This window comes from Lampetra fluviatilis, chromosome 12 (genome assembly GCF_964198595.1).
Source record: "Lampetra fluviatilis chromosome 12, kcLamFluv1.1, whole genome shotgun sequence".
Lineage (NCBI taxonomy): Eukaryota > Metazoa > Chordata > Hyperoartia > Petromyzontiformes > Petromyzontidae > Lampetra > Lampetra fluviatilis.
Window position 1 is genome coordinate 15611828 of NC_136286.1, and position 25629 is coordinate 15637456.

Here is a 25629-nt window from a genome sequence, read left to right on the forward strand (position 1 = left end):
TCCGCTAATTTCTCCAGCCGCATCACCGCCACTGCCCGCATCTGTAGCCTTCGTCTGTCTACTCGATATCAGGACTCTGCCCTTTCATTTCACTTTATGATGCCAAACTCCTGGTGGATGCTCCGATCTTTACCAGTTTTAGATGACTGCAATTATCCTCCTTTCGGTCTCCCTGCCTACACTCTCACTCCCCTCCAACAAATAAATCTCGACCCTGACGCCTGCTGCTGCATATTAAGAGTGTGTATGTCTCCCCGTGCTCGCGTGGATTTTTCTCCGGGTCCTCCGGGTTTTCCACACGCGGTTAGAGTATGTGTCTGCTGCAATACATTTCTACATGATAAGCCACTTCACCCTTGTTATCTTGCGCAACAGGTGAGGGAGTTCGTTCTTATCGGACTTGCTCTGTTTCGTGTTGCCTTTTAGCTGCGAATGTTGTCTCGAGTCCAGCGTGGCGGGGTCACGGGGTCACGCCTGACTCCCGTGACCCCGCCACGGAGGCGGGGGAGTGGGAATTTCGCCCTCGCCGGCCGAATCGATTCCTCTTCCCGCGATCCACGACCGACCCCAATGGGCCACAGCGGATCGTTCGTCACCGATTCTAGACTCGGTAGATGGTCGTTATAACTCGATTCGATCCACAGAGGTCAACAATGGCGGAGTACGCGGGAGTGAGGAGCAGTCGCCTCGTCTTGAAGGGAGCGCGGAGCCACGGCGGGTGAGGGGGTCGGGGAGAGAGCGGCGAGGGTAGGGAGAAGGGTGGTGGAGAAGGGTGAGGGAGGTTAGCGAGGGGTGAGGGAGACAGGGTGGTGAGGGTAGGGGGGGTGAGACGACTCGTGCTGAAGGGGCTGGCGTGGCAGGCGAGAGTAGGAGACTGTGTCCATGTCGGGGTGTGCTGAACACGACGGGCTTGAGGAGGCAGAGTTCGCGATGTCTGCTCTTCCTCCTCCGTCGAAGGAGCGCACACTGCGGCGGGTCACTTTGTGGCCCACAGTCTGGGTTCTGTGGCCGCACGCGCACTGTGGCTTGTGTCTTTAATAAGCAGATGTTGCTCATCCCACTGTTGGTGTTCCGATGTTTGCTGCGTGTTTAGTGGCGCCTGGTTTATACAGAAGAAGACTTTGTACTGATTCTTGGTGGCTTGGGTTGTTTTGTTAACAGCCACAAGAAGAAAAAACAGAAGAAGAGAAAGGGGGACGAGGAGGAGGTGGACATCGTCGGTGCGTCGGGCGCTGATGCGGTGGGGGGCACGCTGACGCCTCGCAGCGAGAATGCCTGGGGTTGATGCCTGGGTTTCATTCCTGGGTTTCATTCCTGGGTTTGATGCCTGGGGTTGATGCCTGGGTTTCATTCCAGGGTTTGATGCCTGGGGTTGATGCCTGGGTTTGATTCCTGGGTTTCATTCCTGGGGTTGATGCCTGGGCTTGATGCCTGGGTTTCATTCCAGGGTTTGATGCCTGGGGTTGATGCCTGGGTTTCATTCCAGGGTTTCATTCCTGGGTTTGATGCCTGGGTTTGATTCCTGGGTTTCATTCCTCGGTTTGATGCCTGGGGTTGATGCCTGGGTTTCATTCCAGGGTTTGATGCCTGGGGTTGATGCCTGGGTTTGATGCCTGGGTTTCATTCCTGGGTTTCATTCCTGGGTTTGATGCCTGGGGTTGATGCCTGGGTTTCATTCCAGGGTTTGATGCCTGGGTTGATGCCTGGGTTTGATTCCTGGGTTTCATTCCTGGGGTTGATGCCTGGGCTTGATGCCTGGGTTTCATTCCAAGGTTTGATGCCTGGGTTGATGCCTGGGTTTGATTCCTGGGTTTCATTCCTGGGGTTGATGCCTGGGCTTGATGCCTGGGTTTCATTCCAGGGTTTCATTCCTGGGTTTGATGCCTGGGTTTGATTCCTGGGTTTCATTCCTCGGTTTGATGCCTGGGGTTGATGCCTGGGTTTCATTCCTCCGTTTTATTCCTGGGTCTGATGCCTGGGTTTTATGCCTGGGTTTCATTCCTGAGTTTCATTCCTGAGTTTGATGCCTGGGTTTCATTCCTGGGTTTGATGCCTGGGTTTGATGCCTGGGTTTCATTCCTCGGTTTCATTCCTGGGTTTCATTCCTGGGTTTGATGCCTGGGGTTGATGCCTGGGTTTAATTCCTGGGTTTCATTCCTGGGTTTCATTCCTGGGTTTGATGCCTGGGGTTGATGCCTGGGTTTCATTCCTGGGTTTGATTCCTGGGTCTGATGTCTGGGTTTTATGCCTGGGTTTCATTCCAGGGTTTCATTCCTGGGTTTGATGCCTGGGTTTGATTCCTGGGTTTCATTCCTCGGTTTGATGCCTGGGGTTGATGCCTGGGTTTCATTCCTCCGTTTTATTCCTGGGTCTGATGCCTGGGTTTTATGCCTGGGTTTCATTCCTGAGTTTCATTCCTGAGTTTGATGCCTGGGTTTCATTCCTGGGTTTGATGCCTGGGTTTGATGCCTGGGTTTCATTCCTCGGTTTCATTCCTGGGTTTCATTCCTGGGTTTGATGCCTGGGGTTGATGCCTGGGTTTAATTCCTGGGTTTCATTCCTGGGTTTCATTCCTGGGTTTGATGCCTGGGGTTGATGCCTGGGTTTCATTCCTGTGTTTGATTCCTGGGTCTGATGTCTGGGTTTTATGCCTGGGTTTCATTCCTGGGTTTCATTCCTGGGTTTCATTCCTGTGTTTGATGCCTGGGTTTCATTCCTGGGTTTCATTCCTGGGTTTGATGCCTGGGGTTGATGCCTGGGTTTCATTCCTGGGTTTGATGCCTGGGGTTGATGCCTGGGTTTCATTCCTGGGGTTGATACCTGGGTTTCATTCCTGGGGTTCTTTCCAGGGTTTCATTCCTGGGTTTGATGCCTGGGGTTGATGCCTGGGTTTCATTCCTGGGTTTGATGCCTGGGTTTGATTCCTGGGTTTCATTCCTCGGTTTGATGCCTGGGGTTGATGCCTGGGTTTCATTCCTGCGTTTCATTCCTGGGTCTGATGCCTGGGTTTTATGCCTGGGTTTCATTCCTGGGTTTCATTCCTGAGTTTGATGCCTGGGTTTCATTCCTGGGTTTCATTCCTGGGTTTGATGCCTGGGTTTCATGCCTGGGTTTCATTCCTCGGTTTCATTCCTGGGTTTCATTCCTGGGTTTGATGCCTGGGGTTGATGCCTGGGTTTCATTCCTGGGTTTGATTCCTGGGTTTGATTCCTGGGTCTGATGCCTGGGTTTTATGCCTGGGTTTCATTCCTGGGTTTCATTCCTGGGTTTCATTCCTGGGTTTGATGCCTGGGTTTCATTCCTGGGTTTCATTCCTGGGTTTGATGCCTGTGTTTTATGCCTGGGTTTCATTCCTGGGTTTGATGCCTGGGTTTCATTCCTCGGTTTGATGCCTGGGTTTCATTCCTGGGTTTGATTCCTGGGTTTGATTCCTGGGTTTCATTCCTGGGGTTGATGCCTGGGCTTGATGCCTGGGTTTCATTCCAGGGTTTCATTCCTGGGTTTGATGCCTGGGTTTGATTCCTGGGTTTCATTCCTCGGTTTGATGCCTGGGGTTGATGCCTGGGTTTCATTCCTCCGTTTCATTCCTGGGTCTGATGCCTGGGTTTTATGCCTGGGTTTCATTCCTGAGTTTCATTCCTGAGTTTGATGCCTGGGTTTCATTCCTGGGTTTCATTCCTGGGTTTGATGCCTGGGTTTCATTCCTCGGTTTCATTCCTGGGTTTCATTTCTGGGTTTGATGCCTGGGGTTGATGCCTGGGTTTAATTCCTGGGTTTAATTCCTGGGTTTCATTCCTGGGTTTGATGCCTGGGGTTGATGCCTGGGTTTCATTCCTGGGTTTGATTCCTGGGTCTGATGTCTGGGTTTTATGCCTGGGTTTCATTCCTGGGTTTCATTCCTGGGTTTGATGCCTGGGTTTCATTCCTGGGTTTCATTCCTGGGTTTGATGCCTGGGGTTGATGCCTGGGTTTCATTCCTGGGGTTGATACCTGGGTTTCATTCCTGGGTTTCATTCCAGGGTTTCATTCCTGGGTTTGATGCCTGGGGTTGATGCCTGGGGTTGATGCCTGGGTTTGATGCCTGGGTTTGATTCCTGGGTTTCATTCCTCGGTTTGATGCCTGGGGTTGATGCCTGGGTTTCATTCCTGCGTTTCATTCCTGGGTCTGATGCCTGGGTTTTATGCCTGGGTTTCATTCCTGGGTTTCATTCCTGAGTTTGATGCCTGGGTTTCATTCCTGGGTTTCATTCCTGGGTTTGATGCCTGGGTTTCATGCCTGGGTTTCATTCCTCGGTTTCATTCCTGGGTTTCATTCCTGGGTTTGATGCCTGGGGTTGATGCCTGGGTTTCATTCCTGGGTTTGATTCCTGGGTTTGATTCCTGGGTCTGATGCCTGGGTTTTATGCCTGGGTTTCATTCCTGCGTTTCATTCCTGGGTCTGATGCCTGGGTTTTATGCCTGGGTTTCATTCCTGGGTTTCATTCCTGAGTTTGATGCCTGGGTTTCATTCCTGGGTTTCATTCCTGAGTTTGATGCCTGGGTTTCATTCCTGGGTTTCATTCCTGGGTTTGATGACTGGGTTTCATGCCTGGGTTTCATTCCTCGGTTTCATTCCTGGGTTTCATTCCTGGGTTTGATGCCTGGGGTTGATGCCTGGGTTTCATTCCTGGGTTTGATTCATGGGTTTGATTCCTGGGTCTGATGCCTGGGTTTTATGCCTGGGTTTGATTCCTGGGTTTCATTCCTGGGTTTGATGCCTGGGTTTCATTCCTGGGTTTCATTCCTGGGTTTGATGCCTGTGTTTGATGCCTGGGTTTCATTCCTGGGTTTGATGCCTGGGTTTCATTCCTCGGTTTGATGCCTGGGTTTCATTCCTGGGTTTGATTCCTGGGTTTCATTCCGGGGTTTCATTCCTCGGTTTGATGCCTGGGGTTGATGCCTGGGTTTCATTCCTGCGTTTCATTCCTGGGTCTGATGCCTGGGTTTTATGCCTGGGTTTCATGCCTGGGTTTCATTCCTGGGTTTCATTCCTGAGTTTAATTCCTGAGTTTGATGCCTGGGTTTCATTCCTGGGTTTCATTCATGGGTTTGATGCCTGGGTTTCATTCTTCGGTTTCATTCCTGGGTTTCATTCCTGGGTTTGATGCCTGGGGTTGATGCCTGGGTTTCATTCCTGGGTTTCATTCCTGGGTCTGATGCCTGGGTTTTATGTCTGGGTTTCATTCCTGGGTTTCATTCCTGGGTTTCATTCCTGGGTTTCATTCCTGGGTTTCATTCCTGGGTTTGATGCCTGTGTTTGATGCCTGGGTTTCATTCCTGGGTTTTATGCCTGGGTTTCATTCCTCGGTTTGATGCCTGGGTTTCATTCCTCGGTTTGATGCCTGGGTTTCATTCCTGGGTTTTATGCCTGGGTTTCATTCCTCGGTTTGATGCCTGGGTTTCATTCCTCGGTTTGATGCCTGGGTTTCATTCCTGGGTTTGATGCCTGGGTTTCATTCCTGGGTTTGATGCCTGGGTTTCATTCCTGGGTTTCATTCCTGGGTTTGATGCCTGTGTTTGATGCCTGGGTTTCATTCCTGGGTTTTATGCCTGGGTTTCATTCCTCGGTTTGATGCCTGGGTTTCATTCCTGGGTTTGATGCCTGGGTTTCATTCCTGGGTTTGATTCCTGGCGCGGGTGCCTTTCTGTGTGGAGTTTGAATGTTCTCCACCTGTTGTACATGGGCACACACACCGTAACTGGTATTGGCCAATCATCCTAGTGCTGAAAATTACCTACAAATTACACTCGGGATTACACACAGCGGTCGCAACATCTCTCCCAACTGCGACCACTTGCCAGGACCCTGATCAAAACGATTATTGAGACTTGGTGAGGCTTTCCTGGACGAATTCAGAATAAAAATGTGTCGTGCTTGTTAGAACACAGCCACTCTGCTGTGTTCATCAGTGTTGATCTTGCCGTATTCTGCCGATTGTAAGACACTTCCCTGCGTATTTCAAAGCAGATGTGTGGATGCGTCTTATGCTCTGTTGGTGTTTGTGACAATATTTGTCTAACTTTATTATTTACAATAATGTTATAATCTGGGGAATATGGTATGGTTTAAACAAAGGATAATATTTTCATAAAATATGTGCATGACAGACATGTAATGTTCTGGATGTCATATCGTCAACCACGACCTCTCCACTGCTGGATGAAGGCCTAACCAAGCTGTCGGAATTTCTCAGTTTTTCAAGACAACAATCGACGTAGCTCCTGCACCCTGCTGCTGCTGATGATCTCATCGTTCCCACCCCGTGGTGGTTACCCTTTTGGGTGGGTTCCCTTCTAATTCCACTCCTCGGCGAGTCTCGATCATCAACGATCACGAGCGGGATTTGAAACCGGTTGAAAGTTCTAAGACCGAGTGACGTTTACTTAAAATGTGTGTGCACACAGACGGCTGGTGGACTGTTTCCTGCGTCTCCCAAATCACGGGTTCCGTCTGTATTGAGATGGGGTCTGGGACGTACATCCAAGCCCTGGACAATGGGCTCTTCACACTTGGAGCACCGCACACAGGTACGTCGTGATATTTATTTCTACGTGAAAAGATATCTTTGTATTTCTAGATTTGAAGCTTTCGTGACTGCAAGGAATCATCTTCTTAGGTTTTTTCGGTAAAGTCACGTAGAAAGTAAAATAAAATAAAAACAAAAATCACGACGTTTCGGAGGCAACACAAGTCTCCGTCATCAGGTGGGACCGTCACAGCCAGATTAGCTGTATCAAGTGAGGCAATGATTCAAGATGTAATCCCTTAAAAGCGAGTTGAGGGGGGAGGGAGAGGGAGGGGGGAGCTCATCAGACTATGGTAGCCAATGAAAGGAAAGTATCGGGAGGGAGGGGGGGCGAGGCCAAAAGGGTGGGCGATGGACGTGGAAGCGCTTGTGCCCAAGCGGCCAATTACTGCACACGCCAACACAATGGAGCGATTGTGCGCAAGCGGCCAGCCACTGCACCCGCCAACACAATGGGCAGAGAGGAGGAGGGGGAGGTCTAATATACATGATAGACAAAAGAACGAAAATGATGATGGGTACAAACTTAGGGGGAGCTCATCAGACTATGGTAGCCAATGAATGGAACGTATCGGGAGGGAGGGGGGGGGGCGGGGGGGGGGGATGAGGCCAAAGGGTGGGCGACGGACGTGGAAGCGCTTGTGCGCAAGCGGCCAATTACTGCACACGCCAACACAATGGAGAGAGAGGGGGAGTGGGGGGTCTGATACACATGATAGACAAAAGAACGAAAATGCCCATGTTTATACCAATGCTGGCTGAACAATGAAGAAAGTACTGTTAAAATAACTGGGGATGTTAACACTCGGTAAAGTACAGTAAAATAGTGCCTGTCAGATAAGATGGTCCAAAAAATTTGTGATTAAGTCTTTTTTGCGTGGTTGATAACATCTTTCCAATGATTACTAAGTTTGTACCCATCATCACGGTTGAAATTATGTCTGTGTTTGTATATTTGTATGGCTTCGTGTACAAACCTTTCGAAGCCATACAAATATACAAACACAGACATAATTTCAACCGTGATGATGGGTACAAACTTAGTAATCATTGGAAAGATGTTATCAACCACGCAAAAAAGACTTAATCACAAATTTTTTGGACCATCTTATCTGACAGGCACTATTTTACTGTACTTTACCGAGTGTTAACATCCCCAGTTATTTTAACAGTACTTTCTTCATTGTTCAGCCAGCATTGGTATAAACATGGGCATTTTCGTTCTTTTGTCTATCATGTGTATCAGACCCCCCACTCCCCCTCTCTCTCCATTGTGTTGGCGTGTGCAGTAATTGGCCGCTTGCGCACAAGCGCTTCCACGTCCGTCGCCCACCCTTTGGCCTCATCCCCCCCCCCCGCCCCCCCCCCTCCCTCCCGATACGTTCCATTCATTGGCTACCATAGTCTGATGAGCTCCCCCTAAGTTTGTACCCATCATCATTTTCGTTCTTTTGTCTATCATGTATATTAGACCTCCCCCTCCTCCTCTCTGCCCATTGTGTTGGCGGGTGCAGTGGCTGGCCGCTTGCGCACAATCGCTCCATTGTGTTGGCGTGTGCAGTAATTGGCCGCTTGGGCACAAGCGCTTCCACGTCCATCGCCCACCCTTTTGGCCTCGCCCCCCCTCCCTCCCGATACTTTCCTTTCATTGGCTACCATAGTCTGATGAGCTCCCCCCTCCCTCTCCCTCCCCCCTCAACTCGCTTTTAAGGGATTACATCTTGAATCATTGCCTCACTTGATACAGCTAATCTGGCTGTGACGGTCCCACCTGATGACGGAGACTTGTGTTGCCTCCGAAACGTCGTGATTTTTGTTTTTATTTTATTTTACTTTCTACGTGACTTTACCGAAAAAACCTAAGAAGATCTTTGTATTTGCCTGGGAGAATAAAGACTCTATAATGGATCGAAGTTGCCGCTCGACCCCTGCGCTTTCTGCAAAAGGAGAAAGTGGTTCCGTGCTACGGTAATACAGGACAGCATATTCTGTGGCTTTCATCGTACAAGCCCTCGTTAGAAATATCAGTAATAATCGGTCATTGTCTATCCATTGTTGGATGAAGGACTAGTCACGCCATCACCATCCCTCTCGGTCCAATCTTTTTCTGATTTTGTGGAGCTAAACGAGCAGCTACCCACCCACAAAGACCCATTGACTCGCATGTATGTATAATGTTGAACATCTTTCAGACCATACATAGCCAACCGTTCTCATCGGATGTGCATGAAGACCGAGACACCCAAATGGAGACCCGCAGACTTGTATCGCTAACAGAGTCGGGGTGGTTTGGGTTGTGGAGGAGGAGGAAGGTGCAATGGTGTGTGTGGAGTGGCTGCTTGTGGGTGGGAAGCCAGTGCAGTGAGGCCAGCACTGGGAGGACCTGTGGAAGAGCGAGATTTCTCTGTTGTATTTCTAATTTAGGGCTGCAGGGTGTGGCACAGTGGTAACACTTGTGCCTCACAGCTCGATGGACCTGGGTTTGATTCCATGTCTTGGGCACCTTTCTGTGTCGAGTTTGTATGTTTGTCCTCTGTTCTGAATGGTTTCCTCTGGGATCCCCAATTTCCTGCCACTGCAAGAAAATCCTCATCCAATGGAACTTATATTGGTAAAGCAACCTAATACTGACAAATGACCTGCAAATTACTCAATTGGATTACACCTAGCAAGCAACATTTCCCCTTACTGTGAAAACTTGGCAGGGCCCTCCTGAAAAAGTGTTTAGTTTTCCTGAGTGAACAGAAATAACAAAAAAGACAAGTGGTTTTAAGGATGTGCTGCGTTCACCTTGATGTGCTTCCCATGTCGGTTGTTTTGTTGCCCCTGGGCACCCGTCAATGAGTGGTGTGCATCTGCGAATGTTTCAGACGATGGCCCATCACCCCCTGAGCAGTTCACAGCCGTCAAGCTGTCTGACACCAGGTGATCTGTCCATCATTGCTCTGCAGCACTCGCATACACTTTATGGTGGTGGCTACGCTGCACGTGACTGTCGTCCAACGATGTGGAGGCAGCTGCAAGGGTTGTTGGATCACCACACCAATGTTGTCAAGCTCCCATCCTGTGGGCGTCAAGGAGGAGCCGTACCTTGGCTCTCTGCCAGGAGAAGGCGGTACAGCGAATTTTGGACTCCACCTGTTGTGGGATGGAGTGTTCCCCCTTGCATGCATGAGGTTTTTCCGGGTGTTCGGATTTCCTCAACACATTAATTGGCCGATAAGACCATAATATATGTAGAGGAGTGCAGAGCTTCGGGGGGGCTACTTTGGTGCCGACCCAGTGTTCGCAAGTTTGCCCCTTGTTGCAGAGCTTTGTGGTTCGAATTTAGCAGGCGTCCCTGGTTATTACTGCAGTGTATTAACCATATAATACTACATGCTGTCTACTTCACAGTGGCCGTTAGAGATCCAGTGATGCCATTCAAAAAGAGTACGCCGTTGTGTGCTGGCGTCGTCCAGATTTACCTTTTTTTAATAACCCGCAAATTACTCAATTGGGATTTCACGCTGCAACTTGTCACCCCCCTGCTCGCAGACAAATGCCCACTTGCAAACCATGCGCTGTCGCCCTGCGCCACACGGGGACAGCTGCCACTGGGGGGGATCCCCTTGGAACGGTTAAGATGAGACGTGACGTATCGCCCTTTGTGATCCTGAGGCATTTAAGCAACACTCTATATATGCAATGGTTATAATGACTTAATGTGTCGTCGCTGCAGGATAGCGTTGAAGTCTGGCTACGGGAAGTACCTGGGAGTGAGCGATGGTGTGGTGGTGGGGCGAGCTGACGCCATCGGTTCCCGCGAGCAGTGGGAGCCCATCTTTCAAGACGTATGGGCGTTGCACACACACACACACACGCGCGTGTCCACATGTACTGTGTGTACTGGATCATGCGCATCAAGAGCCGTATGGTACTCAGCCGAGGGGGCCCTTGTGGTGCTGGACTTCATTGGCGCTACTCGCTAACAGCACTTTCGCTGACAGCCCTGTGAAATCTTTTAGGGGAAGTTGGCCTTGCTTGCGGCGAACGGCAGCTTCGTTGGTGTGAATGACGTTGGAGACATCGTCGCTGCGAGCTGCACGGCCTCCGATGAGCACATCGTCAAGGTAAGCCGCCCGCGTGGTGTGTATGTATCTTAAATCTACCAGTGGGGACACGAAAAACGCTTTTCTTTACCATTGGAAATTATTATTAAGGCTTGGTGTCCTGTCCGGACCATGAAGAATGATTATCTTTTTTCATATCAGTCATAACGTTTTTTGGGGTAGATTGCATAAATGTGAATGTGGTGTAAACCCACCTCCACCCAACATGGCCAATTAAGGTTTGTCACGTGAACAAAACATGCCAATTGGTGAGTACTTGAGCACACCGGCGTGTTGGAGAGTAAACCTGCAACATCTACAATGAGAGAAAACAACGTTTCGCTTGTGATTACAACCAGCTTCAGGCGGTTGCCATAGTTGTGAAGAAGTATGTTTCCGGTCTTAAACAGAGGAAGGTCATCCCATCACTGTGCACCTACCAAGTGTGAAGAACCCAGGAGGGTTAAAAGCCGACGTTACATTATTTAATATCGCCATTGAAGCCGGGACACAATAACAGCCGAGTAGTTCCCACTCGAGTCACAGGCTGGCTTAAACCCTACAAAGGGAATCCAAAGGTCCTACCCCATACTCCAGGCTCTTCTCTATAAGCTGTCTTGACTTAAAGGTCGAATTACTCGAGCTACTCCGTGGTCTCAAGCCACAACCTAATTTCCTTTCTCTTTTCTGTCTAATTATTTAACATATTCAGCAATCTACTGGCAAATACCTTAACTGGACTGCTCAACAGACACATCCCCATCCTTGCTTGCTCTATCTATGTGCTATACAGGAGGGCCATTTCACAAAACGTAGCCTATTATGGCATTTTCTATTAAGGCCCACAGTGTTAGATATTGTGCTTTTGCACCACTACCAATGCAGCAGCTTCACTTATTTTGTTCCCTAATCTGTCATCCAAATATATTTGGTGAGGAACTGTAGGTGATAGAAAGATTTGTGGACATCACCTTACCCCTGAGAGGTTGTTGGATTCGTGGACAAAAATTATTTGAGTTTAATAAATGAAGCAAACTCCTCTTCTCTCTCGCAGGTTTAGCTATTGCGGTTTTATAGTTTGGCACCAAATCTATTGAGGTGCAGTTCGCATCGTAACTGCACTGCTCGCAATGATGATGCTGCTGCTGCGGAACAACACACGTGTGCCGTCTTGTCTCCCAGGCGGCCCATCACGGGTCCTAGGTCACGTGGTGTTCCCAGCCTCCAATAGGGAGGCAGTGGGGGCCAGCCGCCGGCGATTTTCTTCTTGTAGTGTATAGTTCTGGAAACGGATACTTGTACAGTATTGTACACTACATAAAACATAGGTATATAAAATACATTTACCGTACAAGTTATATTTAACACTAGAAATTAATAAAAATGTATATTCAAAATACGTGTTTAATGTTTGGGTTGTTGTAGGATAACATTAAACAAGAGGGGTGCCTTTTGAGTTTGCACATCGTGGATTTGCTGATTGTGGCTATTTCAAGAATGTAACCAGACCCGTGATGGGCAAGCGTTTGGTGTACCCATATCATTGGAGCAAGTGTAGATGCCCAATATTGATAACTACCTCAAGTATCTTGCACACCGCATCATACGGCTACGTTTCACGTAGGTGCGTTCGAGTGCAGAGAGACAGACTGCTCCAAAGGACGGCCTCACGGCTGAAGACCGGGGAAACCTGAAGCACTGTGAAGTCAACTATGTGTAAGTGACCGCTGCCTGCCTGCTGCACCGCTGACCAGGCCACGTGGGGCAATGTTAGTATCCTCATACCCTTGTTTGTTATGCTTCTGAGCCAGCTGGCCAAGATTGGGCAAAACCTAGCCCACTCTTTACCCAGCTAATTGGAGAGCAGCACATCTTGTGATTTTAACATAACATAAAACGAACAATAACATATTTAAGAATCACATAGACAAACGTTATATATACTATTAAAAACATTAATTTTAAAAAAATGTCCAACTTAAAATCTCGTCAAAGGTCCTCAAACTATCCGCGACACTGTCCCAGTGCCCAACCAAGCGATTATTTAATTTAAAACCGCGAGCCAGCACCGCTACATGCGTGGTGCTGAGCTGGTGTGGATGTTCCTTAATCGTAGCAAATAATTCTACAGGCAAATATTTAGTGAAAATATTTGGATGACAGGGTGGCAACGTGCAGTAGGTGGCAGTCGACCCTCATGGCAATAAGGGCCTTGGTTGGATTCCCGACTGGTGTCTTTCTGCGTGGAGTTTGGGAGTTTTCTCCCTCTGCTCAGCATGGGTTTCCACTGGGTTCTCTGATTTCCTGCCATAGCTAAAACACAAAATGTTTTTGTGTGTTGCATTCCCATCAGTGAGCTCCTCCGGCAGCTAAAGCTGCGTTGGCTGGCCTACATAGCCCGCATGTCCAGCCATCGTATGCCCAAGCAGCTTATATTTGGCCGGATAGAGGGGGGTAAACGGGCATGGCACGGGCCGGAGAAGGGATGGAATGATGCTGCACAGGAGGATGTGGAGCTGAGTGGACTTGCCGAAGACTGGTAGCGCCAGTGTCAAGATCGGCCTCTGTGTAAGAGGCTCGTGAAGGAAGCTACTGGGAAGTTGTAGGTAGTCGCCCTCCAACAACAGCGTAGGGCAGAGGAGTGACGTTCATAACGAGCGGAGCGCCAGGCAGCTAAAACGCAGCAAGTTGGTACAGCAGGGGGCACAGGTGGTGCATCTGCCAGTCGTCTCAGTCAGTCAAGCATGGCACCTGAGTCTGTTCCGTGACTTCCTGTCAGCGGACCTTCGACACTTCACGTGGCTTCATAGTTCATATTATGAACCGTGAACCAAACCCTAGTTTTCCCTGCAATGCTTTTGAGTTTGTGGAGCGCAGATTTGTCGATTACGGCTATTTTCCAGAACGCAACCCCCACGATGGGCAATTTGCTGTATTTTCACATCCGAGGAGATTAAATGACAGTTGTGATTTCCGTGTGCGTGGACACATTTTTCCAGAAAGAAGTTTCAGAGTTTTCAAGACCGCAGATTGCGTGTAAGCGAGGAAGACAAGGAGGGCCTCAAACGTGCCCGCAAAGACGGCTCCTTGCACGAGACGCTACTGGACCGGTGAGAGGAATGCAACTTGGGTATTAACTCGGATAGCCGCTTGGACATGGAACAATCTCCCAGTCACACTATGGCATGCCGCCAGTCTCACCTTGAGTAAACATTAATTGAAACAGCACATTTGCAATTGTAAAAGCTAGAGAGCATTTATATATGAGCTAGCTGTGTACGCATTTAAAATAATGGAGTGTTACATCTTTGGCTGGGTATGATGTTCAATGTATAATGGGTGCAAGAATACAGGAGGTGTTAAGATGTTTAAACGCCAAGTAGACACCTATTGCAAGGCTGCATCAATTCTGCATTCACTACACATGCTTGTGGTAAAACATGCAAACAACCATGCGTTCAGGATAATGTACACATCGTCCTACAAACTGGCTGACCTACACCAGAGGCAGCCTCCTCCTTATGGCCTTATCTCACCAATGTTAGACTGGTGTTTTTAATAATTTTCATACCAGCAAAAAGGGTTCCATAGATATAATAGGTGTGATGTTCAATGTAGAAGTTCTTACTGTGTAAGTTATAGATCTGAAGAGTGTTATACACATGTCATTATGTGCCGTATACTATGTGTATATGTGTGAGTGTATGTGGGGAGTGGTGGGGCAATGGTGAGTGCGCTGTGCTACAACTCCGGTGACCCGAGATTGATTGCTGCTCATGGCCAACATCAGTGACGATTATCTGAACCGGTCCCTGGCCTCCGAGGTCAACTCTGCCTCAAATGAGTAGCTGGTGCAGTCTGTAAACATCGCCAGTATGGAGACAAAAGCGGGCGGGTGTGGTACAAGCCACCCACCCCTCGCTACCAGCAATTGCCCCAAAAGTCTGGAAGCTATAGGGGGGGATCTTTGTGTTTGTGTATGTCGTTGTATAAGCGCCATTACATACATGTTGTCTATGCATCTATTAGGTGATACACTGGATACCCTTGCAAAGTGAATTTAAAGCTGGCACCGCAGCACCCATGGATTCTACTCATAAAGAGAATCAACTAAAGTTGACGTTTCTTTTCCTTTGCAGACGCTCCAAGATGAAGGCGGATCGTTACTGCAAGATGTAGCGTGTGGAGGCTGGCGCTGCGCCTGTGCCCAGGGGATGTGCGTTTGAAAGGGAGTCTTTGTCATTGCCTGTGCCGTACCCGACGCGCGATAGGGAAACGTTGTTCCGTACACACGCCCACATTACGATGATTGCCATTCATTGTCACCATTGCGCCGGTGATTTAACAATGTTTATTAAAAAAAGTTTTAGATGGAGCTCTTATTGTTCATTACACTTCCAAATATTAACTTGTTACATATTCTCACTTCCACGCGAACACGAAGTGTAAATGCTATTTTTAACTCCAGCAATTGGCACTGAACCACCACCGCCACCACCTTATCTTATCGAGTAATATATCAGTGCCTGAATTCAAGGCGCTTTACAACAATGATAAAATTGTACGTAAAATTATAGTGGTTGAACTAAAAAGTGGGGTTATTGAAAGTGGTGTTGTGGTGATATGACACGTCGGAGTGGTTAAGGAAGGGTTGGGGTAGTGATAGGCCTGTCGTAGCTTGGGGGCTGAGACGGGGTAGCAGGAGCAGGATGGGCGAGGGGACAAGAGATGGAGGAGGTTGTTGTAAGGGAGGAACGGAAGCTGCAGGTTGTGATGGTGGTGAAGATGGTCGCTGTGTGCTGCAGGGGGTTCAGGAAGGAGAGTGAGACTAGGTGCTTTCCCCATGTCCTACAATTGGACGGTGAATTCAAACAATTATGAGATTGATCACACATCAAAGGCATCATTGTTAGCAGAATCATGACAAACAGGAATTGTATTTTCTAAAGTAAAAATCAAAGTGATGAGGTCATGGTATATCATCTTCATGGCTCTGAGAGCAGTGAAGTTGCGTTTTTTCTCCTGCGCCGTCTTGACTTGTCTTGGCCGTCAACTGTAAAGTTGCTCTCCCCCTCTGCACACCGCACTGACGCATGAACATTGGTCAAGACTGCTGTATCCATTACGCGTGCATCTCACATCCGTCTTGTGCCTTGGCGGCACTAGGTGACTCCACACCAGCACTTAAGTCGGGACATTAATCTGCGAGTAGTGGACGATGATTGCTGCTCTGTGTACTATAATCCCAATTGAGTCCAGCATGATAATCAGTGAAACTGCAACTTCAGTTGAATTCAAACAATTGCTCTATGATTGTTATTTTATCTATGGGACCCTTTTTTATGGTATTAAGATGATAAAAAAATAGGCTTTACCCTTTCCACCAATATGTTCACACACCAAATAGACACCTTTCACAAGGCATCAAGTCTGCATTAACCACGCATCATGCTCGTGGTAAACATGAAAATATGCTTAGATAATGTATGCATTGTCTTTGAAACCGATTGGCCTACACCAGAGATATAACTGCTCGACCAGAGCCATTCATGCTTTGATATTTGCATTCTCTTTGTGCTGTCCACATTTTGACATTCTCAGGTCTCACACTGGTGAGACAAGGCCAGAAAGGAGGCTGACTGGTGTAGGCCCGTCAGTTTGAAGGATAATGCGTACATGTTTATGAAATAATGTTTGCATATTTTACCACAAGCATGTGTGGTGAATACAGACTTGATGCAGCCTGGCATTAGGTCTACTTGGTGTTTGAACATCTTAACACCTATATTCTTGCAAGAAGGGGTAAAGCCGATTGTAATGTTTACATACAGTATTTTGGTTGCACGATACATCATACACAAGAATATCCTCTGAGACATTCAGAGCTACTGCCACGAAGGCAATAGCTTTGAAAAGTTATTGATTTACCACCTCTGCTGCTTCACGACCGGACAGGAAGAGGCTTGATCGGCAGAGCGAGTGGCTCACAATCTGCAAGGTTGCGAGGTCAAATCCTGATTTGAGGTGGACTTGGCCCATCATCCCTCTAGGGTCATTAAAAAGAGTACCACTTTGTGGGGAAATCAACAGCGGTTATCCTAGGGAATAGACCCCCCCTCCTGTCGTGGCAATGTGGAATTTCCCTCTGCTGTAAACCAGAGATGATTGAGCAATAGGAGGATATTGCTCTGCCCCATCAGTGGAGGTGCGTATCTGCGTGGGGAGGGCCGTGCCACCTTCCTGCGTGCCCGTGGCTCTGAGCCCCCCCCCCCCCTGTGCCACCCACGCTGTGCCACCACCCACCGTGTTCATGTGGCTCTTTGCGCCACCCACCGCGCCACCCCGCGTGCACGTGGCTCTGTGGGCGCCACACAACGGGATGCACATGCGGCCCGCCTGGCGACACGGGCACGCTCGTACGCACGCGCCGCTACATACGCAGGGCGACACCTCCAGGCAGCCTGCGTGGAGCCACGTGCAGCACGGACACAGGGATGGGGGCAGACTTCTGAGGCTCCGGATGCAGTCGGTTACAGTTCCACGAACGGCACACGAGGGGGTGTGGCCAGGACCACATCCGCCCGGCCGCCTTTGTCTCCTCGGTGGTGATGTTTACGCACCACCGCACCAGGTACTCATTTGAGGCTGAGTCAACTTCTAGGGGAGGTCCAAGACCGGTTCAGATAATCGCTATCACAGGTGTTGATGGTGGTGGTCGTGTGTGGGAATCGAACTCGGGTCGCCAGGTTCGTAGCGCGCTAACCACTCCACGACTGCTCATGTGAGACCTGTGAGAGTGACACGCTGGAGATTGACAGACGTGTGTATTATGGGACGTGTGTATTATGAGACGTGTGTATGTTAATCTTCGTTCACACCATACGTAGTCCACCGTGATAATTAGTGCAGGAAAATACTGAGACATGCAAAGCTGTCGGCGTTCCAGTTCGCCGGTCAACCCGTGTCCTGCCCGCGGACAGAGAATGGCGTTTCCCTGTCTCTCGCTCTCCGTTGCTCTGTCGCCATCCGTCTCTGATCAAAGCAAGTGCCATCCATGAACTTGCTTTGATCAGTCCGTTTTGCTTTTATTAATCGGAACGATAATAAAAACCCATGGGTGATGTGTGGAATGTACAACATTTATAGGGGACCTTGATAGTCGTGTTTCCTCATCACAGCGACCAGATCGCGCTTGATCTCTTCTCGATCGGCTTCTCGTGACACTAGTGAGCACACACAACACGCACAAAACACACAACACAAAACGCACAACAGCGCTCATGGGATTCATTCCGTCACTCGGGTGCTCTCAAAGCCACGACTTGGATACCGTGGCCACTGTTCCCGTGAACCGAACTCATTGATTCCCCCCCAAGAAGATGAATCCCCCTCCCGTGTTGAGGACTTCGTCTTCTATAGACTGCCTCGTCCTGCCCACACCGAGTTCACCGCCGTCAATACAACGGCCCCAATTCGCCACTAAGTGGCTTGTGACGTCACCACCGCGCTTGTGCCAGGGCAGGTGCACCCCGAGGCCTCTGCGTGAAGTGTCGAAGGGTCGCTCATCGGAGGGACAGACCCCCCCCCCCCCCCATGTGCCATGGGTTGACTGAGATGACTGTGAGATGCACCGCCTGTGCCCCTGACTGGCAACTTGCTCCATGACGGCGCTCTGCTCGTTGTGAGCGTTGCTCCTCTGCCCTCTGCTGCTGTTGTTTGAGGGCGACTGCCTCCAACTACCCCCAACATACCGGTCAAATTAACAAAATCGCACCACTTAACCACTCGCCCACCAACTCGGACAAAAATTCACGTTACAGCCTTCACATACTTTTGGGGCAAGTGCTGTAAGCGAACGCCTGTGTTGCGATCAAAACATAGTTTTTTTTTAAATTTTCTATGAACCTATCTACGTGACTTTGCCGAAAGACCCAAAGAATATGAATTCCTGCAGTCACGAAAGCTTTAAGTCAAGATGTAGCTACCGTACTCACCGATTCGAGGGTGTAGGAACAGACCGTAGGCACCCAGAGCTCGTTCAAAGTCCGCGGGCCTCTGTCGGCCGATCCCCGGCCCACGTGACGAGGCTCCTCTGGGCCTGCCCCGGGCCCCTCTCGGCGTGCCGCTCGGCTCCACGGACGTCTGGGCCAGGAAGTCGGCCAGGAAGGGGAATTTGTCCTGGAGAATCGGGACACCAAGTGCATCTTAGTCGTGCCCCCCAGTACCACCGCACATCGACCGTTGTCAACACTTCGGAAGCGGCATCGTGGCGAATATAAGCAACAAATCAAGACCGTTATTATAATATATATATTGGGGGGGGGGGGGGGGACACATCCCCCCCCCATATTCAAATTTGTAAAAAAATGCCCCCCCCCCGCAATATATTGCTTTAAAAAGGTATAATACTTGCTATGTAAATAAAAACAACAATGAAACAAGAAATGTTAAAAAAGTAAAATCAGAGCAATGTAATGCAATACACTATTAGACATTAAAAAAGTCCATCCCAGGTGTTAGTGAATTTTTTTATATTTTAGGCAGGAAACGAGTTTTCAAATTTAGATTTTTTTTTGTCTGGGTTGGGACCCCCAGACCCCCTGGAAGATTTGACTCCATGGCTACGGCCTTGCAACAAAGGCAGACAATCTTCCACTTAACTGTCTCCACATGAAACACCCTGTATATTTTACCCATAATTAATATTATCATCAAATATGTTTTACACATCCCAGCAGCCGTATGACCTGCAGTGCTGTTTGTTGCTGGGTGCTTGACGTTTCAGGCCTTTGGTGCCTAACTGTGCTCAGCAACTGAGCCAAGAAAACCTCTGCAAGGGCAATAACTTGGCGATCTGATGGCCCCTGCAGATGGCTCGGCTTGTGTGGAGGACAAGTGGTAGACGGAAGTCAGCCGACTGTCTGCACCAGGGCTGGTGTACAATGCTGTTTGTCACTGGCTGCACACCGCACCCTGTGCAATAATGAAGCGCGCACCCACGGACTTAGCAGCATCAGCGGCATCAGCGGCGGCTTACCGGGTCCACACGGAGCTCGCCCAGCACGAGAGACACGGCGCCCGCATATCTCGCGTACGCCTCCACGATCTGCCTGTTCCTCTGCACCTGCGCGTGTAACTGCTCGTCCCCGAACCCCGCCATCTCCACCAAGGGCTCGGCGTCCCCCCCACTCGCCCCGCTCTCCCCGTCGGCGAGGCGCCCTCCCAGGAGCAGGGCGATGGCGTCCCGTGGCCCCATGAGCCGAAAATCGTGTCCCAGGCTGCTCAGCGACCGCAGGACGCCCTCTGCTTCAGGGCGCCTCCTGGTCACGTCCAGCTCGTACAGGCGGCAGCAGCGCATGGCCACTCGCACGCCCGTGCTGGCCACGAACTCCTGGTGCGTGGGCGGCGTGGGGCGAGGGGCGCACGGAGGAGACATTGCCAGTGGAGGCTGCAGAGTTGGTCTCGTGTTGTAGGACCGGTCAATGAACCTGGTGTTGGCTAAACATCCCAATGCTGAGATTGCCAGCAAATCACTCAATTGGGATTACACAGCAACGTCGCAAACGTCCTGAGAAAACTTGGCTGGACCCTCCTGAAAATGAGTCTTGAGACTCGGGCTGAATGGGTAAAGAGTTAAATAACAACACGGACGTGAGCAGAGCCCTGAAGGTTGTGACTTTCTGCTGGAGGGACGAACTTGAACAATTGCGAAACGTGAATGATCACAAAGTTTGCCCTGGCAACTTGATATTCTGAGTAAAGTATACGACGGCGATGATGACGATCGGTAAGGGGTTAAAAATAATAGTTTAGTGGGAACCTATTGAGACCCTGCAGATCAATCTTGCGAATGGAAGTCATACTTGTATGTTGAGTTCTCTCCTTCACGGTCCGACAAAACGAACGTGGATCACGCCCTTCACCTGGATGTAGTCGACGCAGTCGCGGCACGGGCTGTACGTCGAGTAGCAGTGCACGGTGCAGCCGCGCGGTGCCTCCTCCGCGTCCCCCTCGCACCGCCGCGGCAGCGCGGCTCTCACGGCGCTCAGCAGCAGCACCTCGGCGTGGATGGACGTGCCCTGCTTGTTGTAGTTCACCACGTGGCCGCCGCTGAGCCCTCGCCCGGCGCCGTCGACGTCGAAGAGGATGACGGTGCCCCGCGGCTTCCGCGAGGGGGCGGCGAAGCAGCGCAGGAAGGCGGCGCGGCCGAGAGGCTCGTGGCGCACGCAGCTGCCCAGGGCGCAGTCCACCACCTCGCGGAGCTCCATGCCGAGCGGGGGGGGGGTCTCCTGCGCAGACGAAGGACGCTCGGCCCGGTGGTGGTGGCGCTTCGCTGCTCCTTGGCAGGATGTGGTTCGAACCCAGGAGGCGGCCCTGGTTAATTGTAAAGTGCCATTTTAACGAGGGACTGTGTGTTGTCTTGGTGTGGTCTGGTAATGTGTTTGTTGTTGCGTTGGTGCCGAGTGACTCGTCTATATTTTCCCCTATTTTGCACTCGGGACATCTTTGAAAAAGAGCTTCATAGCTCTTCGGATTCCTCCAATCTAAACAACGATTCTGGTACTGCTGCGGGTTGTATGGTATGATGCGCCGTCACCTTCACTCACAGTGGACGTTAAGCTTATATTTTATATTTGCAGGGCACCTTAGCTCACGGCGGTTTGCATGGAATTGCCGTTTGTGTTGTTCTTCCAACGCACCTCCGATTAGCATGGTTGGCTACGTACAGTGCAAAAGAAGTTCAAGATACAGTAAGTGCATAACAGCAGTAACAAAAATTGAGTGGTTTCGTTGGCAAGAGCAGAGAGCAAGTGGGAGTCGCGAGAGGGTAGGGGAGGGGAGAGAATGGGCAATGGAGAAGAGGTGGGGCTTGAAGAGATGCACTGCTTAATGTCCAGGGGAAGTTGATTCCCTGGTAGGGTGCAAGGAGGGAAAAGATCGCAAACAGAATTTGGCATGGGGGGGAGGAGGGACAGAGAGAACATTTGGGACGAAGAGCATGAGGGGGGACAACATCAGCAACTCAACTCCGGTCTGACTCATCCTTTCTCTGACTCGGATTAAACTGTGCGGCAAGTCCTCATTTAACACGTGATGTCCTCACGACGCGTTTCCGCTCTAACGCAGTTCTCCCACGAGGGAACGCGTGAGACAACGAACTACTTTATTGGGCTGAGCGGAGTGATACAGTACGTGGGATGCCGGTATCAAGGTGATCACAAGAGACAACATTTATCTTTATACATGTGTAGTGGCATAGTGTTGGCTGCTGGCGACGAAGGGGAACTGCGGTTTACGGCAGTATTGAAGTCAGTAGGCCACGATAGACACGAGTGGGGGACACCTAAGGGGAAGGTCACAGAGGGGGGCCCATCGGGAAGCCTCGGGAACCCGCTAGTAGGTTCCAGAGAGGAGGCCGGGGCAGAGCGAGGCCACGATGAGAGTATAAGAAGGACCCCTGTGAGGGACCTCGTGGCTGTTGTTGGAGTGGGATCCCCGTTGTGCTGTTGAAGTCCATCGTCACCATTCTTCTCGTCGTCGTCGTCTCCATCTCTACCATCTCGGGGCACCGCTAGTCAGACAGCCTACCAACTATTCTTTGGGTCTTTCGGTGAAGTCACGTAGATAGGTTGAACCTATCTACCAGGCTAGGCGAGGCCGGGGGCTCTGAGCGGGACTAGGCCTCACCACGGCAATTTTAAGCACTATTTCCTTGCTTCTTTCGCTCAACTCATAGAGATAGAAACCTATTTAAATAATCACCTTGCAATTAATAAAATGTTTGTGTGCAGACAACTAATATTTAAAAATAAAGTTTTTAAATATTAATGTGTTTTTATGAAGCTGCGCCAGTGTACTGGCAGTCTGTAATGTGGCTTGTTGCCCTGCTTATTAAAGTCAGTGCACTGGCAGTCTATTATCTACACTACAAATATTGCTATTGGGCAGGGTGAGTGTATGCCAGTCTATAATCTGTTGTCCGCTTCTTTACCTCGGTCAGTGTACTGCCAGTCTTTCATGTAGACAGTAGCCTGCTTTTTAAGCTGATGACCGTATTGCCAGCTTATGTCGACTGTAGCAATGTTTATTTAATTGAGTCAGCGTACTGGCAGTCTATAATCTAGACTGTAGCCTGCTTCTTAACTTAAGTGTGCGTACTGCTGCTCTATAATGTAGACTTATTCTAGCTTCTTCAATGCATTTCTATTGTTCCGTTTGCTCATGTCACGCTATTTACTGATATGTAGCACTGCGATGCCGATTTCTATGTTATACTGCCAAATACGTTGGACTTAACTACAGCCGATTACATTTCGTCTATCATTTTGTTACATTAGTGGGAAAATCAACCATTTTAAATTCGCCGTACTGCACCTTTTCTTTCGACCCAAGCGGGGAGCACGCAGGGAGGTTCAATGCCCCAACTTGTGTTGAGGTTGCTGTTCTTACGGTGGGTGAGGAACATGGTAAGAGAGACATTGTGCTTCGATACCAAGACAACACCATCAAACGATTTCCTGAGACAAACAGAGCATATGATGCCCCCCCACGACACCCCCCACGACCCCCCCCATGACGCTGCGGCAAGGCCAAGATGGGCACCACGTCCAGATTCCTCAAATTATGAAGCTACAGGACAAAGACATCCTCACAAAACTGTCTCCTCTAAAGACTTCTATTCCTTCATGATCATGGATGGAGAAGGGGGAAACCACATATTACGGTGCGCCAACCTCTTTCACCAGTATGTTGTCGATGATTATGCCAAAATTGAGAGTGCCTTCTTTACATTCAAATGAATAAAAAACGCCTGCATGTAGACCAGTATGCTCATCTCGGGGACGCTATCAATGCCGACGGAGATGCAAACGCTCAGAATGTGAGCAGATTAGTTATTTTGCCTTCATCCTTCACAGCTAAATGGAAGGAGATCCAGGTTGAGCTTTATCCAAACAAAAAGCCAACAGACAGACATGACATTGCAAGGGTCTTTAAACTCAACGTTGATGACCTCATGAGGCATATTACGACTAATGAAGGCGGCGTCTTTGGAAAGACAAGATGTAACTTGCACACCATTGAGTGGCAAAAACGTCGTCTTCCTCATGCTCACATTTTGCTATGGATGAGGGAAAAAAATCATGCAAATGACATTGACACATTTCTCAGTGCTGAGCTACCTGACCCCCATCAAGGCCCTGCCATATTTGATGTGTTCTGCAAGCAAATGGTCCATGGCCCATGTGGGGAGTTCAATCCTAATTCGCCATGTATGCAGGACCAACAAGTATCCACGAAACTTCTTCAAAGACACTCAGTCAGGGCATGATGGCTATCCTCTATATCGTCGCAGAAATACTGATGGTGGTGGATTTGAAACAACGCTCAGACCAGGCACTAACTCTGAAATTAAGGTTGACAACCTGTGGATCGTTCACTACTGCCCTCTTCGGTGCAATTCTATGTATGTGTGAGTCCATGTGTGTGTATGGGTCGATGTCTGTGTGTAAGTCGAGGTGTGTGTGCCTTTTTCGTCCGGGCAACGCAGAGTACTTCCCGCCAGTACTATATAAACACAACGTGTAAACATAAACATTTAAAATAGTGTACTGCATTGCAAAATAAAAACGATACAATTATGGGAACAGCACCCCCACCTTTTCAATTATGAAGGGAAAATGACTCCCGCTTAACGCGAATTCGCTTGATGTGGCAGTTTTCAGGAAAGCAACTCCCAGAGTTGAGCGAGGACTTGCTGTTCTCAAACCACACACGACGAGTCAAACCTGCAGCCACTGCACAACTCGGCAAACAAATACAAAGATTCCCCGTGTAGCCTGAAAGACTGTTGGGGCAAGTGCTGTTAGCGAGTACCTATGAAGGCCTGAACAGTACTGTGGCCAGCACCACGCCCGATCGCCAGTCTCCCCAGTGGCAATGTTTACAGACTGCACCAGGTACTCATTTGAGGCAGAGTTGACCTAGAGGAGGCCCAGTTCAGATATCACTGGTGTTGGCCGCAAGCGGGAATCGAACTTGGATCGCCGAGTTCATAGTGCAGCGCGTCAACAGGTACGCCATTGCTCCCCCCAACGTGTCACACGTGGGAGCACATTCATGGTCCAGACAACGCAAGTCATTGAGATGAATGCACAGGATGTGTGCCTCATGGTCAACGATTAGGAATACCCCTTGATCAGTGCCGGATTATCCGAGTAGCAAAAGTCACATACTGCGGGCCCCGCACTTTCAAGAGCCCCACGCTAAATGCTTTCTCAAGCTATCAATTCCGGTTCAGTGATTCTGCACTTGCTCTATTACTATAGTACTATACTGCCTTCAACTTTAATGAACGACTGGGTGTTTAAGGTTAGCGATTTGTCGAATTTGTTTGTATAGAAAATTTAAAAATACAATTACTTTACTATGCGACTTAAACATTTATGTGTTTTAATATTTATTTTAGGGCCCCTTTATAACATATGCTACAGGCCCCACACTAGCTTAATCCGGCACTGCCCTTGATACAAAACAGGCGTCAACTCACCAGCGTTTGTGCCACTTGGACTGCACAGTAACCACGCTGTTTGCTGTGTCGTTGATTGAGGAAACGAGACTCCAAATATATACAGAACCCCCACATTTATTTATAAAAAAATACGTTTGAAAGAAACCACAAAGGGGAAGAAGGGGGCTGCAATGTGGAGGAGTGGTGTGTGGGGAGCAGCGATAGGGGTTGGAGGGACATCGGCAGGCGAATTGGCTGAAACAAAGTAAACAATATATAAGCGAAATTATTCAATGCTCCACCAACAAATTTTACAATGTTGACATTAGCTTGCTCTAAATGACAAGTGCAGTCATAGCATGATAATATACGTTTATCTTGATACATATTCTCAAGTATACTCTCGGTTGTATGGTACTTTAATATTTGTAATAAACTCTGCTTGAGGGAGGACACCAGACAC

General features: G+C 49.3%; 2 protein-coding genes across 2 annotated transcripts; one reads left to right on the forward strand and one right to left on the reverse strand.

Moving 5' to 3' along the window:
* The first annotated feature begins 633 nt into the window (after positions 1-633).
* Positions 634-15032, forward strand: FRG1 (FSHD region gene 1). Its single transcript, XM_078861810.1, has 9 exons — positions 634-718; positions 1162-1220; positions 6445-6567; positions 9437-9491; positions 10288-10399; positions 10574-10678; positions 12282-12373; positions 13657-13767; positions 14797-15032. The coding sequence occupies exons 1-9, from the start codon at positions 654-656 to the stop codon at positions 14834-14836; spliced, it is 762 nt and encodes a 253-aa protein (XP_078717936.1). The 5' UTR covers positions 634-653; the 3' UTR covers positions 14837-15032.
* Positions 15033-15107: 75 nt separating this feature from the next.
* LOC144935249 (uncharacterized) lies at positions 15108-20925 on the reverse strand. The gene is made up of 6 exons (XM_078861808.1): positions 20581-20925; positions 19695-20048; positions 18652-18835; positions 17809-17880; positions 16961-17118; positions 15108-15731 (listed from the first exon to the last, which is right to left on the reverse strand). Exons 1-6 carry the CDS (start codon positions 20923-20925, stop codon positions 15627-15629), a joined length of 1218 nt encoding a protein of 405 aa, XP_078717934.1. The 3' UTR covers positions 15108-15626.
* Positions 20926-25629: the final 4704 nt, after the last annotated feature.